General features: G+C 39.8%; 1 protein-coding gene across 5 annotated transcripts; it reads left to right on the top strand.

The window, feature by feature from the left end:
* The first annotated feature begins 193 nt into the window (after positions 1–193).
* LOC309599756 (scaffold attachment factor B1-like) lies at positions 194–18994 on the top strand. Of its 5 annotated transcripts, none has more exons than XM_082331524.1 (21): positions 194–388; positions 1293–1380; positions 3114–3178; positions 3267–3545; positions 4716–4778; positions 5579–5606; positions 6584–7082; positions 7513–7562; positions 8335–8435; positions 9686–9835; positions 9934–10034; positions 10995–11140; positions 11950–12038; positions 12585–12721; positions 14528–14821; positions 15346–15483; positions 16246–16285; positions 17086–17198; positions 17969–18081; positions 18305–18371; positions 18591–18994. In XM_082331524.1, exons 1-21 carry the CDS (start codon positions 197–199, stop codon positions 18715–18717), a joined length of 2880 nt encoding a protein of 959 aa, XP_082187650.1. In that variant the 5' UTR covers positions 194–196; the 3' UTR covers positions 18718–18994. The 5 variants fall into 5 exon arrangements, with proteins under 5 accessions (XP_082187650.1, XP_082187649.1, XP_082187651.1 ...); XM_082331523.1 differs by having other exon boundaries at positions 16189–16285; XM_082331525.1 differs by lacking the exon at positions 18305–18371 and having other exon boundaries at positions 16189–16285.
* The last annotated feature ends 166 nt before the right edge of the window (positions 18995–19160 follow it).

Below are 19160 nucleotides of genomic sequence, written 5' to 3'. Positions count from 1 at the left end.
AGCGGGGAGGTTCCTCTGCGCATGCGCGCAACCCGTCCAGGCCCTCTGGTCAGCGCGCGTGCGGGCTGCGGTTCTTCCCTCCCCCTTTCTCTTCAGTGCGTCTCGTTTTTGCCACCATTTTGTGCCGCAACTGCGGCTTTTCGCCGTTGTTTTTGTCCTGCCTCGCTCCGTGCCTGCGAGTCGAAACAACGGCCCCATGGCGGAGAGTCAGTCAGCGGCCGGGCAAGGAGAATCTGCGTCCCTGGGTGGTTCTGGAGTCTCTAGTTCGGAGTCTGAAAACCGGCGGCGGCTGAGCGAGCTGCGCGTGATAGACTTGCGGGCTGAACTCAAGCGCCGCAATTTGGATAGCGGTGGAAACAAGAGCGTCCTCATGGAGCGACTCAGGAAGGTGAGCAGGGAGACGCGCCGGGGCTGCCTGAGGGGGGAGGCGTAGCCGGCGCGTGCGCGACCCTAGCCCGCCAGGCACTGCTGAGGAAAATGGCGCCAAACGGCCGCAGAGCGGAGAGAGTGGGGCTGCGGGGAGGAGGGGGTGTACGCCGGGCTCTTGGGTGGTTCCGTGGGAGCCCGTCAGGCCCAGTGCGAGCGTTCCGTGCTTGGCCCCGTACTTGGTCGTCCCAGGCTGCCCCTGAGACCGCCAGTCTCATGTAGTAGCGCTGGGGTGTATGTGTGCGAGTCTGGCGTTTCCATCTACGCAGCGAGCCCCCCTCCGATTTCCTAAACCTGCACAGCATAGCATGTCTGCCGTGGCACTCGGCCCAAGTGTTTCTAGCCTCATACATCACTGGGCTTTCTGCCATGCATTGAGCTCCTGGATTTACAGTTCTATACACTGTCTACTAGGCTTTTTGCTACGTGCTGATTTTTTTCTGGCTTTCTAGCTGGTAGCCTGTATCCTCATCAGAATGTTTGGTATGTTAGTAGCATGCGGACTGCCTTCGTTGAACTGATGCTTGCGGTCTCTTAGACCCGAGGTTCTTACTCTGTTGCGACACCCTGGGTATCCATGTGCACTGTTGCAAACGCTGTAGGATTGACTTTTTTTGTCTGGGTTATGCTGCTGACTGCTTTCCAGAGACTTTACACCAGTACGTTACTGTTTGCTGTGTGCTTGTTGCTTTGATCTAGTGGTCTTTGGTTTGTGAATCCAAGTTGCTGCTGTCTAATTCAAAGCGCTAGATTCTTGTTTTGGTATTTTTCTGCCTCTGGTGTCCAGCTCTTAAACTCAACAGACATGCACAGATGGAGTTTTTGTGTCTGTCTTGATATCTATCTTTATCTTTTCCCCTTAATAGGCTATTGAGGAGGAAGGGGGGAATCCTGATGAAATTCCAGTGGTTTCAGAAAATATCATGAAGAAAACTCCAAAAAGAAGCAGCAAAGGTACAGGGCAGTTAGAGAGGATCTCCACCCTGCCCCCCTTGAGTTTTCTAGCAACTTTTACTCATGAAATGGAACCTTACTAATCTTTTTTCTGAAGTCTGCGTTTCCTTTTGGAAAAGTGCTTGGTTTAATTTTGGCACTGTTGCTGAATGTTTTGCAGTCCCAAAGCTATAGCTAACGTTACTTGCCTGAGCCAGATTTGGGTAAGACTGGTTCTCTGGAAGAAATTAAGCACAGTTGAATCTTCTGTTCCTTGGTTCTGACCTTTAATGCCATATGTTACTGGTACTCTTCCCCACATTTGTGCTCAGGTTTCTAGGGATGGGTGGTATGGTATTAAACTTATGGGTCATTTATTCACAGAACTTCATGTAATGTAATAAGGCAGGAATTGATCCACTCAAAGGATATGTTGGTTTGTTCTCAGTTCCCTGAAATTTGTAGCAGGAATTACTAAGTAATGCTGAAGCAGTGTCAATGTTTTTAAAATAGATAATTGTTTTTTTACGTGACTGTACCTTTACTATTGAGAAACATAAGGGTTTTTTTTTTTTTTGAGGTAGCAATGCAGAGTTTCTAGCAAATTCAAAACAGCCTCTGTAGTGTGTTACACTTATGCTTCATAGCTGATAGCAGTCTCATTTTTCTCCCCAGAAGACTAGTTTTTAATCAATATCTGAAATTGGATATGTTTTTAAGGCTTTCTCTATGCATGATTTTTCTAATGGTGAGACAGTCTTACATAATCCTTATTTTTAAAAAATAATTGCTATTTTTCTAAAATTAGATGATTAGCACAGTTTGATCTTATTTTGTAATTAATGTTGAAACTTATTTTTGTATTAGAATTAAGCAGAATAACTAGTTTAGATGAAGGATTTTAATTACATTATTGATTTTGATTAACACAAAATGTGAATTTGTGAGGTGAAGCTCGAATGTTTTGCCAACTAATTTGTTTGACCCAGATTTTTGTTGTTAGATCCAATTTGGAGTGACGTTACATTTGCTTGCAAACTAAAATGCGAAATCTTAACTGGAAGGAGAACAAATGTCATAACTGTGGGTAAAAGCAGAGAGATCTTTGATAGTCACGTTCATTTTCAAGTCTCAGAAAAATACCTAACATGTTATAGCACTTTTAGTGTTGAGATAGAAATAGATGAGATGTTCCTCTTAGCTCTAAAACCCCTTTACCTTTTTATTGTAATGTGCTTGTAGTTTTTCAAGGAAAATAACATTCATAAAAGATGAAACAACTACTTAGCTCTGACTTTGAGGAGTTACTATTTGGTGCTGAAACTAGTGTACTGTTTTCAGTAATGTCAGTTCCGATATGGTGTGTCCAGCTGGTGGACACTGCAGCAATGCTTACATGTAGAGTGGTTTTTTTCATTGTTTTGTGTTGGGCTTTTCGTTTGGTTGCTTTTTTCTTTTTTCCTTCTAGTAAATGTTTGTAAAGAAATGAAAGGTTGAGATAATAAATTACTGCCGTCTCAGCTGAGACAAATGTTCTGGGGAGTGCACAGCAGTGCTTCTTGAACTTGTGACAGACCTCGGACTGTAGCATGTTTGTCAGCTACTGAACTGGGATGCTATATGAACACAGTTGTGGAAAATAAGGAAAAAGCAGATAACTAAACTGAATGGCATACGAACTCTGATGAAAAAATAAAACTTGAAGGATACATGTTGTTGCCTTCTTTTCATTCTAATGATCATAATGTTGTTAGGACGTAGACCAGATGAAGAGGGAGTAGAAGATAATGGCCTGGAAGAGGATTCGGGAGATGGACAGGTATGTGAGGCTGTGTTTGAAGCGAAGTAATGATAGCATTGCTTTCAAGTTACAATGACTATTATATATACTTTTTTTCTTTTTACAGGAGGATATTGAAGCAAGTTTGGATAACTTGCAGGATATTGACATGATGGATATTAGTGTGTTAGATGAAGCTGAAATAGATAATGGCAATGCGGTAGATTGCGGAGAGGATTACAGTGCTGATAATATTCTTGACTCACTGTCTGATAGTAAAGAAAATGCTGATGCAGAAGTGAAAGAACTTCCAGATCAGCCTACAGAATATGCTGTAGGTAACTTGAAGGCATCCCCACAATTTTCAGAAATTAAAGAAGAATCAAGAGAAATACCAGTAGTGATGGTATGCATCTCTTATGTGTGTGGAATCAGATTATTTTTCCTTTTTTTTTTTTTTAATTTTTTTTTTTTTAATTAAATCGCAAACCAGTAGCTAAAGAGTATTTGAAACAGTTTGGCACTCTACCAGTTCTCACGGTCATTGCTTTTAATTCTTTTACGTATTTGTGGAAATAGCATTCTTGATTTTTAAATGCTTAGATGTTTGTACACAGATGACTGTACAAATTAATAGTAATCCAGAGAGCGTTCATTTTAATCATGCTTTGAACTTTCTGTTTTACCTTATGTTTACATTCCCATTTTCATATCTTTTCTTTATTTAGGAGGACATGTGAGGTATACAAATGCTGTAGCCTTATTCACTTCAGCTGAACAGCAACATTCTCGGAACTATATTCTAGATTATTTTTCTGTTAAGATAGGGTCTTGCAGTTACTCAGCTGTTGAAAGTATTTTTATGTTGGCTTTCCATCTTCATCTGGCTGTTGCACTGCTTATAGGACATTGTCCATCTGGGCTAGAAGATAATTTTTTCCCCCCAAAGTCAAGTGTTTATCTCCTGAAATGTACAACAAAGCATTTGAAGAAGGTTATTTCTGCCCCATCTAATAGGGAAGTACAGCTCTTTGTTGTGTGTGCACATTGTGTCATCAGTCTGGACTACAAGATTCTCAAGTTGGGTGGTTCCCCTGCCAAATCTGGAAGTTGCAGAAATAAGCTTAGCCCCTCTATCCTCCACACAAATCGAATAGAAATACCCAGAAAGTTTTTTTCAGTGACTAAAATACCAGAGTCCAGGTCAGCTCCTGTGGTCGTCTTTTATCAGTAAACAGTTATCAAGTCCCATAGACTTTTTGGCTCTATGTTGTTGCTGTAAATAAGAGAGAAAGAGTAAGAGAAAGTTTGCTGTAGGAATCCCCATCCTTAAAAGATTTTTGTGAGACGACCAACATATTTGAGAGGTAATGAGAAAGCTTATTCAGTCAGTGGGGATCGGGAAGAGGCATGGGGGTCATTGGTCAGTTTTTACCCTTATTGGTTGTTTTGGATGCTAGATATATCTGCTTAATATCATTTGTCATTGGAAAAAAAAATTGATTTCTCATTCAGGTTTTATTCACAATACCATTCTTTTATAGATAACAAAATGTCTTCTGTTTACATTTTAAAGGTAGAGGTTGAAGATGTTGGGAACAGTTTAGATGCTGCTTCATCTGATTTAACCATAATAAAGGTAAATGGTAACCAATTTTTCTTTACAAACAAAAAGGCATAATATAGGCCATATAAACTGTATGCTGAAAGAGTATATGTACAGGTAGTACACAGTGAGTGCATTCTTATTCTGCAAAGAATGGGAACTAATGCCTTTCTAATTTAATCATATGGACAAAGATACTTATCAGGTGATATATATATATGAAATGTGTATATCATGCCGAGTTTGGGTGGTAGATGGCATTCTTTTTATCTGTTGTATAAACCAACTCAGTGCCTTACATTATATTTAACTTCCATTAAAAGTGTACGTATTCCATGTTGACAAGAAAGCTGAAACTGATCTATTCCTGAAATACTGGCCTTGTTTCCAGATCACCCATGGTAGGTTAAGGACATTTGTAGCTCCAGGTGAAGCTGTTGTTTCTATTGGTTGTGTTTTCAGAAGGCAGACTTTGTAAAGTAGACTCTAGAGAAGGGTAACATGAAGATAAGCTTTGCTCTATGCTGCTTATATTTGTTGATTTATTTACCCTTATGAATGTGTACCTTGTGTTCAACAGGTGTCTGAATTTGAGAAATATTGAAGGTTTTGTACATTTCGTAAAATTTGAAGATGTTAAAAAGTAACACTAAACCTTCTTGTGAGAAATTTATTTAAAATTCAACATTTTCAAAGCTGAGATAGGCTAAACTGTAGTAACTCTTTCCCTAAATTCTCTCCTGTCATGGGGGGTGAGATGTGTCATTCAGAATAACCTCTTGACTTCTTATAAAATAGTGATATTTATCCTTTTTTTATCTTTATCACTGCAGGAACTTGAAGAGTTACCTTTGGAACCAGGTACTGTTTTTTTGGTTTTGTGGTTTTGTTGTTTTTTGTTTGGTTGGTTGTTTTCTTAAAAAAAAAAAAAAAAAAAAAATCCTGCGTGTTGAAACAGTTTCATTCTTCGTTTAATTCTTTTTGTGTCCCTGGTTGGTGTTTTTTTTTTTTTTTTTTTTTTTTTTTTTAAATGCATTACTGTAGTGTACATTATTATGGTGGACAATCCAGGTCATGCAGGGTCATAGAGATTGGAAACCCAGTCATATCACCAGATCTGTGAAAAACCACTTTTTGAAAACATGTATTTAATGTGATTAAATGGTTCCATAGAACTGTTACCTAGAGTGGAGTTAAGGAATGAGCCTTAAAGATTTAAAGGTTCTGAAAACAGATCTTGTGATATCACACTGTACTGTAGTTCTATGAATATAAATACAGGAGCGTAGGTAATACAAAGGTTTGCTACAGAACAGAAATTAAAGAGTGACGGGACTTCAGAAGAAAGAATACACTGTCATCACAGGAATTCTACAGATCCTATTCGCTTTCTGGACTGCAAACGCACTCATGCACCATCAGAAGATGCCCAGTTCTCATGTTGGACTGTCTGCTAAAAGAATTTCACAGGAATTTGGAAATTGAACTCTCAGTGCCTTGATACGTTCAGTTAAGCATCTTGGACTCTGGAAGCTAACTAGAGAAGAAACAGAGCTGAACGATTTCATGAAGAATATCAAGGATCAGCCAGAAGGTTTTTGTTAAATCTGTGGGGGCATTTTTCTTCCCTGTTAACATTTTAGGGCTGATTTGGTAGTTTGTCAGATAGCAGTTAGCGTAGTGCTTTTAACACTGTGTACACTAGGGTTTTCCAATCTCTGTGTAGCTTAGAAGTTCTCTTGGTGTTAGTGTGGCAGCCATGCCAGTTCCACATTTGTGATTGCTGTATTTCCCTGGTGATTAAATCTTGTGCCATTCTATTCCTGTTAAATCCGTAGAAAATGAGAAAATACTCGACATTTTGGGGGAAACTTGTAAATCTGAACTACTTAACGAAGAAACTTCCGAAGCGGAGCGGCCACATGCACAGGAAGCAAGTAACGTGGTGCCAGGCAAGAGGCTAGCAGAGGAAGAGGACGCTCTTGCTGCCGCTCAGTTGGAGGAAGATGCTTTAGATTTGGACAGCAAATCGGCACAAGCTATGGCAAGGAAGGAAGCAAAGCGTTTAGTTGTAGCAAAAGGGGAGACAAGTGAACAGACAATAGAGGAAGAGAAACCGGACTCTGAATCTTTAGTAGTAGAGACCCTAAGCGATCAGAGTAGCAAACGCTCCCAAGGCCTGGAAGCCTCTAGTGGGGAAACAGCGGAAAAAGGCGCAGGTCCTGAAGCCAAAGATAGCAAAGAAGATGTCAAGAAAACAGAAGACAAAGCTAAATCTGAGGAATCCCCTGCTACTAAAGAGTCCTCAACCAGTGAGGGCGGTGATCAGAAAAAGAGGTTTGTTTTTTCTCCGTTATAGACCAGATGCTATCTTTTTTTCATTGGTCGTTAAGTGATGCGAATAAGCTGTTTCCTTCAATTGGCCACCGAGACTGATGAAATTGTAGCCTATTCCTAAAGAGTCTGTTTTATTTCTCCATGCGCAGATGTTTTCATTTTTTTTTTAAGCACAGAGGGTTTGATTTCTTTCCTTCCTCAACCTTCACAGGTTGTTTTCATAAATTACTCTTATTTCTGTCATCTGCAAAACAGAGTTTTCCGTTTAAGGATACGAATCCCATATTTTCTGTCACTCTTCTATAAATTTTCAAAGATAGCGTTTATTTCAGAACTAATTTACTGGTAGGTATCCAATTTTAGTGCACAGTCTAGAAATAACATTCTTTTTGCATATAATTGGTTGAATAATGTGGTGTTTTGTCTTTAGCCCTGTGGAGGAGGACAGAGATACAAAGATAATCTCAAAAGACGAGAAAGGTATGTTTTTTTTTTTTTTTTAAAATACAAATGACTTGGGTTAAAATGTTATGGGGTCAAATCTAACCGTTACTTGTGAGTCAATTGTAGTAAGTAAACATTCAAAGGAGCAAATGGAGTAATAGTTCTACTTACTTTTTGACTTGCCTTTCTTGCTTTGCTTATTTTTTGTGTCTTGTTAATTCCCTAAGCATGTGTATATCTTCACTCTAATAGTTATACTGGAGTCCTCCTAGCTTTGTGAATGGTGATGGGTACTGGCAAGACTAGGATTTGTCTGAAAAATCTCAACAGATGCCTAAATCTATAGATGTATACTGTGTGTGGCAATTCTGGTGTGGACTGTTAATTCAGTGAACCCTCAATGCAGTTGTAATATAGGCCTTCAAAGTATGAATTGTAAATTTCAGTTTATGTAACTTCTGTAACCTTACTAACCAACAGAGTTTTTTTTTTTTTTTTTAAAAGTCTCTTGTAAATTAACATTTGATACTTTGTAATTATAAAAGTGATTGAAGCGTAGGAAGACAACATGTAGATGAAAACTCATTAAGACTATTTAAATGCAGATCAAGTATGGAGTTCAGAAGTTCATTTTTGCAGGCTGCAATGTGTCTATTGATTTTAAGATTGATTGGAAGAGGTGGAAGTAAAATTGCATTTGAAGAGGTTTATGAAGAAAAAGAAGTGGGGTTTGTGGGGTGATTACTTTTTCACTGTTGCATTCTTGTGCTACACAGTCTTTTTTATGTTTGGCTTTTTTATACCTTAGGCCGTGCAGGTAGTGGTTCTGGCAGAAATTTGTGGGTTAGTGGACTTTCATCCTCTACTAGAGCTACAGACTTGAAGAATCTTTTCAGCAAGTATGGAAAGGTATGTAGCAGATATGTAAATTAACAAACCATTTTATCAATTTAAAAGGATGACCTTAAATTTAGCTCTTATTTTTCCGAACAACTGGGTAGGCTAAGCACTTAACTTTCTTGTGTTCTTTTGAAACTCTGTATCTGAAAGTAGCATACTTCATAAAGAAGGTTGCCTGAACTGGGGAGACACACCCCCACACACCCCCACACACCATGGATGGGGGACACGGGACAGAAGTCCGGGTTTTGGAGAATCTGTGTGCAAATCTCTGTACCTGTAAAAAAGAGGCAATTCTCAACAGGAGAAGACTGGTGGGTCTTCATCTAGTGCGCTGTAGTCTAATTATACCTCCTGGGTGTCCAGTGATAGTTGATACTGTTTTAAACTGTTCCGTTTCAAGGGATATTCCTTTGAGAAATCGAGTCTTTGAGGGCAGACTTTCATTTGTTCTTCAGTGCCAGCTAGGATATGAGAGCAGAAGTTGTGGAAGAGAACTCTTTCCATGACCATCTCCCCTTCGTCCTAATACATTTCTGAATGTAATATTAAATGTTTGTGTCACTAAGCATGTGCCTCTGTGGTGTCAGAGATTGTCATCTGCGGATAGAAACTGGCAGAGGTGTCCTGTAAGAAAAGACAAAGTGGTGGTATGGTTTTGTTTTGGTTTTTTTTTTTTTTTTATTTCTATTATTACACCCCCGCTCTCCTGTGCATGTATCTGTCTTCCTTAAGTTATTGACCTGCTCAGCAACTTGAAGATGAGTTTTCTGAGCTGGTTATTATGGTGGTCTCTTTTTCAGCAGAGCTGTATCAACAATCTATTCCACAATTAGATTTATCTGTTTCATAGAATTCTGTGTTTGTTTTATACTTTTTTCAGAACACGTGGAATAATCTTAAATTTGAACCTTTTCAGCTGTGTTTGTGTTGCTGTTGACCTGGGTGTAAACAGTGTTCACATCATATTCTGTGAAGTAGACTTTAGTGAAGTACTTCTAGAACACAGTTGGCCTGACACTATAGAGAGGTCAAGTTAAAATGATAACATTTCCTTTGCTGCCTGTCAAACGAGCCTAGCAACGTTGTCTTCTGAGAATGCTGATGGAATGTTGTGTGCCAAGCATATTTCCTCCCTGTTAAAAGTGGTTAGGTGCTATACTGTGTGGCACTGGGAAACGGAGCTGCTCAAATGGTGATTAAGTTAGAATTTATTTGGTGACAGATCTGCAAACAAAGAATAATTTTTTTTCCCAAAGGTGGTTGGTGCAAAAGTAGTGACAAATGCTCGCAGTCCTGGTGCTCGCTGTTATGGCTTTGTTACAATGTCAACATCTGAAGAGGCCACTAAGTGTATTAATCATCTCCACAGAACAGAGCTGCATGGAAAAATGATTTCTGTGGAAAAGGTAAGTGGTAGCTATTCCATGACAGCATAATGAAAATAAAAGTGTGCAAGTTTAATGTCTGTCTCTTATTATAAAAATACTTTTGGCTAAAATTCTAGGCAAAAAATGAACCAGCTGGGAAGAAGCCTTCAGACAAAAAGGAGGGTGAAACAAGGAAGGAGAAAGACAGGCACCATTCTGCAGAGTCCAAATCTGAGAAGTAAATAGTTTTTTGGTATTTTTTGATGTTTAAAGGCCACTTATTTGAAATGCAGCCATGTGACTGAAGTGAACAATAACTGTAATAAATCTCGATTTGCTGCTTCATACTCATCTGAAATAGGAGTAATACCTGAAAAATTGAAATTTGTATTCTACAGCAGTAAGTGCATCTTAATTGGCCCTCTGTTCAGAAATATGGAGCTCTTCAGGGTTTAGCATCAAAACTTGTCAGTTATATCAGGAGATACCCAATCAACTCGTTTCTAAATAAACCATTATTTTTATCAGAATCGTTTGTCCTCTGATCTGACTTTGTCTTGGTCTGCTCTTTTAACTGACAAATATTTCCAGGATTTAGTCTGTCTTTTTGATAGACTGTTTGCATGGTTAGCGAGTGATACTTCAGTATTTGTTTTTCAAGTGGTCTGTTGCTTTTGAAAGAGGCATTTTGCTTTAGTACTTTTTGTTCTTTCATAAAATTCTGAAAGATTTGGCAAAGAGGACGCTTTGGCAGGCTCGCCTGCTTGCATCGGGTGTTTAAGGTATTTGTTTACAAAAGCTTTTCTGGTGGAGATCAACCTCTGCCCGGGTGTGCCCTCTTCCCCCTGTGCTAAGCATGAACTTTACTTATAGGCAGAACAGAAGACTTTACTTGTAGCACTCAAAGTCTCCAAATATTCAGAAGGATTATCTGTTTTTTCTCACTTTTGGTTAGCTTTAGCTTAGTATTGATTGCTACTCTTAACTGTGTGTACAAGTATGCATTGGCTTCAGCACTGCATCATGGAAGGTATTGGGAGTGGGTTTTTGAGTATTTTTTGGAGGGTTTTTGTGTTGAGTTTTTTTGGGTTAGGTTTATTTTTTTGTTTGGTTGGGTTTTTTGGCATGGTTGGCTTGATCAGAGTGGTTATATAGCACCTTTTGTTAGGTTCTCTATTAAAGCGAAGTTTACCTATAGGTCTGTTGGTATTAAGAAGGAGGAGAAGACTGACAAAAAAGATGATGCTAAGAAATCAGAAAAAGATGGAAAAGATGAAAAAGAAGGAAAAGAGAAAGATGAACAAAAGGCCGGATCCTCTGATAGATCTAGGGCAAGCAAATCAGGTAATTCTAGCTGCCTTTCAGAAATGTTTTCAAGGAAACTTGTTTTAAAAAACAAATTAAAAAAAATTGGTACAAAGAATATAAGCAACTGTGAAAAAGATTCTACTTTGCATCCAAAAAAATTTCCTTTTATCAGCTAAGTAGGAAATGGAAGAACGAGCATAAACATTCAGAATCAGAGCTGATTATAAGACTTCAGCTTCTGCAAACCTCGGTGTTCTTATTAGATGTGATTCATAATTCAGTAAAAAGGCCATGAGGCATACTTAGTAATACCGAGGTTTTCCTGGTGAACAAAAAACACCATGAGAAAATACCTTGAAACCTTTTTTTTTTTTTCTGACTTGTAACGCTAGTAACTTAGCAACAAAGTTTTCATAATTACTGGACTGTAATTACTCAAAATGGTAAACTCTTGATTTTATGGAAATGGGTTTAGGCCTGACACTGTGTGTGATTCTGTGTGCTCTTTTTTGGTTTGTTTTTTGTTTGTTTTTTTTTTTTTTTTTTTTAAACTGTGGCAAAAGGATGTAGTTTGCAGACAGAAGAATGAAATTAAATTTGCCTTCTTATAACTGTTTTCCCTGGCAGAAAACACTACTGTAATTTTGTGATAGCTTTACTGCCCCGACCCCCAACTTGGCCAAATCTTCACAAGCTATTTAAATCATAAATGTATTCTTCCATAAGTTAGTTAAAACCTCAGTAAAATAACTTTTTACTGCTTAGTATCTCGACGGTTTTAAATCTTGCAAGAATTTTTGAATGTCTTGCATATTATTTATTCTTAGATGTATTTTGTTTTCTAGCAAGTCGAGGAACCGAAAGGACAGTGGTAATGGATAAATCTAAAGGAGAACCAGTTATTAGTGTGAAAACTTCTACATCAAAAGAGAGGGTGAGTACAACCTTCAGAGAAGCCTTTGTGTAAAAATAGGCATCAAATAGCTTTATATGCATATAGTTGAATGTGGTTTTTGCCTTGCATATTGGGAACAGTTATCCTTTTATCACTTTTTAGAAAGCATTAGAGTGTTAATGGTGCTGCAGAGGTAAATGCTTATGCTTCACCTTCCTTATAGTTTTTGTCGCTGCTGTCTTAGTTGAAGACATAGAGTTGCAATATGAAAATGGTGTTATGATGTGTTTTGCCGAGCATGGAGTGTGGTGACCGGTGGCCTTTAAATTAGTGTATCTTTTGCCACCAGTGCAAGTCAGATCATGGGCCCCTAGTATGTATATCTATTTAAACTCTTTAGAAGTTCTAGCCAAATTCGGGGTACTTTTCCCCGACCTACTTCTCCATGGAATTCCAACATAATTTATTTCTGGGAAGGTATGGTAGTTTGTTTTGTTCAGGTTGGCATAAGGTAGGCTTTTTTCCTATGAATTTTAGCTAAAAATGCACTGTGTTCAGCTAATCTATTGTTTTGTTTTAACTCAGAGTACAAAAAGCCAGGATCGCAAATCCGAGAGCAAAGAAAAGCAAGATATTTTATCGTTTGATAAAATCAAAGAACAGCGAGAACGTGAACGTCAGAGACAGAGGGAGCGAGAAATCAGGGAAACGGAAAGACGCCGGTGAGTTTTCCCAGTTTCGCTCTAAACTTTGAATGGCATTTGTTTTTACTTCCCTATCTGTGTTTTGAACAGGCTGCAAAGTAGTGTTGTGCTGGCCCTCCAACTTTAGTATCTCAGATCAATTTGATACTAATGTAATGATAGAACAGACATAATGCCAAATTATAAAGGTTTTTACTACTGAAATCGATGTTCTCTAAGCCTATGCTTTTCAGGAATCTCTTGTTGAATAACTTTTGTAGATGCTTTCAGGTCTCATGTTCCACTCGATCAGATTTGAATTTCCATACTTGATTTTTTTTTTTTCCCTGGAAGTTCATAAATACTTTCTGTTTGTCAGGCTTCTGTCTTAGGACATGCTGTGCTCTATGAAAGCTTTCTCAGAGCTGACTTAGAGTAGGTACCATGTTACTTAAGCAGAATGTTTACCCTTGCTTCTTTCATCTGTATGGACTTTTTTCTCTTCCCTGCCCCCCACCAACAAAGCAGCTGCGATTTAGTTGAGAAGAGATCATGGAATTGTTTAGGTTGGAAAAGACCTTTAAGATCATCAAGTCCAACCATTAACCTAGCCATGCCAACCATGTCCCTAAGCACCACATCTACACGTCTTTTAAATACCTCCAGAGACAGGGACTCCACCACTTCCCTGGGCAGCCTGTTCCAATGCTTGACAACACTTTCGATGAAGAAATTTTTCCTAATGTCCAATCTAAACTTCCCTGGTGCAACCTGAGGCCGTTTCCTCTCGTCCTATCGCTTGTTACTTGGGAGAAGAGACCAACCCCCACCTCGCTACAACCTCCTTTCAGGTAGTTGTAGAGAGCAATAAGGTCTCCCCTCAGCCTCCTCTTCTCCAGACTAAACAACCCCAGCTCCCTCAGCCGCTCCTCGTAAGACCTGTTCTCTAGACCCTTCACCAGCTTCGTTGCCCTTCTCTGGACACGCTCCAGCACCTCCATGTCCTTCTTGTAGTGAGGGGCCCAAAACTGAACACAGCACTCGAGGCGCGGCCTCACCAGTGCCGAGTACAGGGGCACTATCACCTCCCTGGTCCTGCTGGCCACACTATTCCTGATACAAGCCAGGATGCTATTGGCCTTCTTGGCCACCTGAGCACACTGCTGGCTCATATTCAGCCAGCTGTCGACCAACGCCCCCAGGTTCTTTTCCACCGGGCAGCTTTCCAGCCACTCCTCCCCAAGCCTGTAGCATTGCATGGGGTTGTTGTGACCCAAGTGCAGGACCCGGCACTGAGCCTTGTTGAATCTCATACATTTGGCCCCGGCCCAATGATCCAGCCTGTCCAGGCCCCTCTGTAGGGCCTTCCTGCCCTCCAGCAGATCGACACTTCCACCCAGCTTGGTGTCATCTGCAAACTTACTGAGGGTGCACTTGATCCCCTTGTCCAGATCATTGATATTAAACAGAACTGGCCCCAATACCGAGCCCTGGGGTACACCACTTATGACCAGCTGCCAGCTGGATTTAACTCCATTCACCACAACTCTTTGGGCCCAGCCATCCAGGCAGTTTTTTACCCAGCGAAGAGTATGCCCATCCAAGCCAAGAGCAGCCAATTTCTCCAGGAGAGTGGTGTGGGAAATGGTGTCAAAGGCTTTACTAAAGTCTAGGTAGACAATGTCCACAGCCTTTCCCTCATTCACATTTAAGCAGGTAGTAGGAAGAACATAGAAACGTAAAAAAAAAAAAAAGGAAAAAAAGAAACACCACCCAAAACAAAGAAGCAATAAAGCTTAGACTTAAGATTCTCAATTGAAAACAAAATATATCTTTTTCAATTAGAGAGAGAGAGAGGCGAGAACGAGAACAACGTCTTCAAGCTATACATGAGCGGGATGAAAGACAGAGGCTCCAGAGAGAGCGAGAACGACTTGAATTTCAAAGGCAACGTCTTGACAGAGAGCGCTTGGAGAGGGAGAGATTGGAGAGAGAAAGAATGCACATAGAGCAGGAAAGGAGACGAGAACAGGAACGAATCCAGCGAGAGAGGGAAGAGCTGCGACGTCAGCAGGAACAGCTACGCTATGAACAGGAGCGGCGATCTGCCATGAGAAGGCCGTATGATCCTGATGGCAGGTAACGATAACCGCAATGAGATTCCAAACTCTTTGGCCACATCTAGGTACAGATAGAGCATTCTAAAGCCTATGTAAATTGTGAGTACTCTTGCTAAAGCAGTTATGGGCACTCACAACTGAAAGGCTATTTACACGTTGCTTTTAACACTTCAATATTGATCTTGAGAAAGAGCAAATGTCATACTTGTATACCTGTAAGCACAATTTTATTACAGTAGGTTAAAATTCTTATTTCCCAAAGAGGAGTGACCGAGAATAGAAACTCTACATATCAACTCAAAAGCAGGATTGCTAGCCGGAACAGATACTCGTTCTCATCGGCACATGATGAGATTAAGCTTTTTGTGTAGTGTCGATACACCTTGCTTCCTCTGAAATGTGATGCCTGCTTAACACACAAGGATTTTTAATTATAAATCAAAAACAATTTTTTCGGTAATTGGATTGAATGAAGTTTGATATCAAGAGAGCAGGAAAGGAAGATTGTTTTGAGATTACTACTAATCGTGACTTTTTTTGCAGGCGAGATGACCCGTACTGGCCAGAGGCGAAGCGAATGGCAATGGATGATAGGTATCATTCTGAATTTAGTCGTCAAGACCGCTTCCACGACTTTGACCACAGGGATCGTGGCCGATACCAAGATCATTGTTTGGACAGGTCGGCAAGGCAGTGTCTTTTCTTCCTATACCTTTATGGAAATTAGGTGTCTTTTTGTGGCTTACTAATGGTTTGAAGGGTGCCAAAAGAGAGGAGTGAAACAAACGACCCTTCTGCATTTCTTGTGTCTAATTTTATACGTGCTTGCAATCCTGTGTTTCCATCATTTACCAATGTATCAGAAAGAGGCTGCATAAAGATTATAAGCCAAGTCCTAATGTAGTCTGCCGTGATGCTGAGGGAGATCCTACAGCTTCTCTCGAGATGTATGGAAATCTGGTTTATGAATCCCTGTTCATTAGCCTAAGATTTAGCCATTTCCTTTTGCTTTAAAACTTTACCTACTTTCATCTTTGCAGCCTAGCTAATGCAGATTTTTAGTTCCACAGAGTGCAAAAATACTTTCTGTATAGTGCTATTGAGACTTCTGTTTTGCTCGCAAAGGATTTTTGGCAGAAACCATACTGCTTTGCTTTTAATTCATTTCTGATACAGGTAGATTTACTCAGTGTTCTCCCTTGGTACCATCAAATACCTGACCATGCTTCAGTGATGCCTTGCTTACCCATAATACAGTAATAGATGTTACCTTTGATCTCTTTCTATGCTGTGAAGCAAGAACTCATTTGAATATCTTACCACTAAACAAACATTGGTGTTCAGATTTACAGCCTAATGAAGATAAATTTTCATGTGCTATTTCAGACATCGGAATTATGACTACTGTGTTGATTCAACTGAAACTTCTCTCTTTTGTTCCAGAAGAGACAGTTCGAGAGGAATACCAGATCGAGATGGGCAGGTGAGTGATACCCAAATAACCGCTTCAGTTAAAAAGCCAAACAAATCAACCCCAAAGCAGAAGGAATTCAGTGCACACACTGCCTGGTTCTTAAATGCAACCATCGCTGGGTTTAAACTGAGCAGATGTTCAAGAAGCAACTGATTTTGCATGCTAACGTGTGGAACATAAGTTATCCGCTTGCTAGGGCAGTAACCACAGATCGGGGCTGGGGGAAACCTCTGAGCAATGGTACAGCATCTTTTCAGGCTGGTATGCGGCAATAAAAGTTTTCTGGTTAACCATCTTAGGTGTCTGTATTGCATTAAGAGGTAGTTACTATAGTGTCTTATCCTTAGCTGGTGAGGGATCCCTTCTCAGACATTTATCTAAACATTTTATAGAAAATAACTGGTGTCGTAATGGAACAGGGCAGATGACTGTAAAAGGACAGGTGTGAAAACCAGTACCACGATGGTATACATAACCTTTCATTTCTGAAGAGAGGTAGGAAGTAGGCAGATATTTTATGTAAAAATTAAAAATTTGGAGCCAGAATGTAAGCCTTAAAAAAAACACCCTACCAAACAAAAAGCCTTCTCCCACCAACAGGCAGAGCGGAATCTGTGCTGCGAAACAAAATAAATGCCTAGAGTGAACTGCTCATGGTAGCAACAATGGAACCAGTAAAAAACGAGGCAGCTACTGTCTTATTTTCTGACAGCTTATAGAAAGGTGACCTCTAAGGAGCTGAATTTTTGTGATCCTAAAAGAAAACCTGTATTGATTCTTAGCATAACTCTGTACCATTTGCCTTCCAGCATTACCCAGATGAACGCCACGGAGGGCCTGATCGTCACTCCCGGGATAGTTGGAGTGGCTATGGGTCTGACAGAAGAATGAGTGAAGGGAGAGGGATACCTCCACAAACGCGGTTAGTGCATATGAAATAAGGGAAGCGATTTGTTGGTTCTTAAAGTCTTAACACTCGGTGAACCTTTGAAGGGTGACAGCAGAAGCAGTTTGACAAGTGTGAATCCTCTCTCCAGATAGTTTATTTGAGCATCTGGAGAAGCAGGGAATTCACACATGTAGCTCCCCTGTGCATCAACAGAATGGAGTGTTGTAGTGAGTAAAGAAGTGCTGCTCAGTTAGCTCATAACTGTTTCTCTTGTAAATAACTTTCTTTTCTACAGATGAGATTCAGTCCTGTACCGGATGCTCCAGTAACGCCTACAAAAGTCTCATTTGTGGCCAGTGGTCAGGTCTTAAGGAAATTAAGTCAGAATCTCTGCAATGGTGAGGGTGGGGAACTGAGACTCATCTGGAATCATAGCGGTTTCTCTTTAAGCCAGCTAGTTGAGCTAGGCATATTCCAGATGCATAATGTTCAGTTCTACATAAATACACCAGACAGAGGAATGGCAGTCAATTAATTGTTCCATGTTTAAGTATTTTAGTACATTGCAATACTAATTATGTCTCTCTAGATCAGAAAAAGACGAGTTTTGTTGTGCAAAGGACGCTGTTCAGCAAGTTTCTCATATCTCTTTGACCAGTTTTTATTGCAATGATTGGGTGGCTACAGATACAGCTTGATTAACAATTTAATGCGCTTTTGTATGGGGTACGGTGTTTGGCTTTACCCTATGCTGCTAAATGGATAAGGGACACACCTAGAAGATGTTCTTTTATTTTTTTAAGAGATGGACGTGACTGGGGAGATCATGGTCGAAAGTTAGAGGGGCATCAAGATCGTTCATGGCAGGGAAATGTGGATGGAGGAATGATGGGACGGGATCATGAGAGATGGCAAGGTACACTTGCTGCTTACCAGTGTGATCGTGGTTTTTTCTATGAATTACTGCTGCTGAACTTCTAGCGGTAGTTAAAATTCCTATGGAGCTTTAACAACATTACCAAGAAAACAAAATTCTGGGAACAAGGTGGCTTTTTTATTAGGAAAACACAAAAGTCGTCTCTTTTTTCTTTTTTTTTTCTTTTTTTTCTTTTTTTTTTTTTTTTTTTTTTTTAAATTAGGTGGTGATAGAAGCATGCCTGGTCAGTCAGGACCAGGCCATGTGATGAATCGAGGAGGGATGTTGGGGTAAGAAGCTTTGTCAGAGTGCTTATAATGTTTTTATAATAGTTGACTGATCTGTATAAAAGAAGACATTCCTGTGTCAACTGTGAAAAATAATATTTTCAGCTTCTACTTAACTATGGATTGGCAAGTAGAAAAAAACCTAAGTAAACGTCTTTGCTCAGAGTCACGGTAGTATTAACTTTTCTGGGCAATTTTCAATTTGTCTGGTCCTGTTTTTAGGCGCGGAGGCTTCACGCAAGTTGGAAACCAGAGCCAGATGATGCAGAGTAGCGGAATACAAGGAGTGTTTGCGGGCCAGGAGCGGACAAACAGACCGACTGAACCCCGTTTTACCCGCCGCTACTGAAAGCACTATATATATACATATATATATATTTTTTTTTAATGCCAGATGACAATGGTGGTGAATTTTATTAACCAGGGTCACCCTGAATTTGTGATTACAAAAAGCAAGACTGCTGCCGCATTGTAGCCAAATATTATGTCAACTTGTTGGTTTGGTTTCTTTTTTTCTTTTTTTTTTTTTTGTAATAAACGTGTTCTTGGTCAAACATCACTTAAAAGTTTCTGTTAGTGAAACATTCCATTTTTCAAAAATAATAAAATCATTTTACGGCTACTAATTTCTTGTTTCTAGAGTCCTTGACAATATGCCTCTCATGACAGGCTTAAAAGGCAGCAAAGGAAAGAGACAATCCGCTTTTAACACCATGAGATTTTAAGGGATACGATGAATCTGTGAGGGGGTGGATGTGTGTGTCCTTATCTGCATTTGAGAGAGAGGAAGGA

Source organism: Platalea leucorodia (assembly GCF_965183815.1).
Source record: "Platalea leucorodia genome assembly, chromosome: 21".
Lineage (NCBI taxonomy): Eukaryota > Metazoa > Chordata > Aves > Pelecaniformes > Threskiornithidae > Platalea > Platalea leucorodia.
The sequence above is the reverse complement of the archived record's forward strand: the minus strand, read 5'-3'. Positions and strand labels throughout refer to the sequence as shown.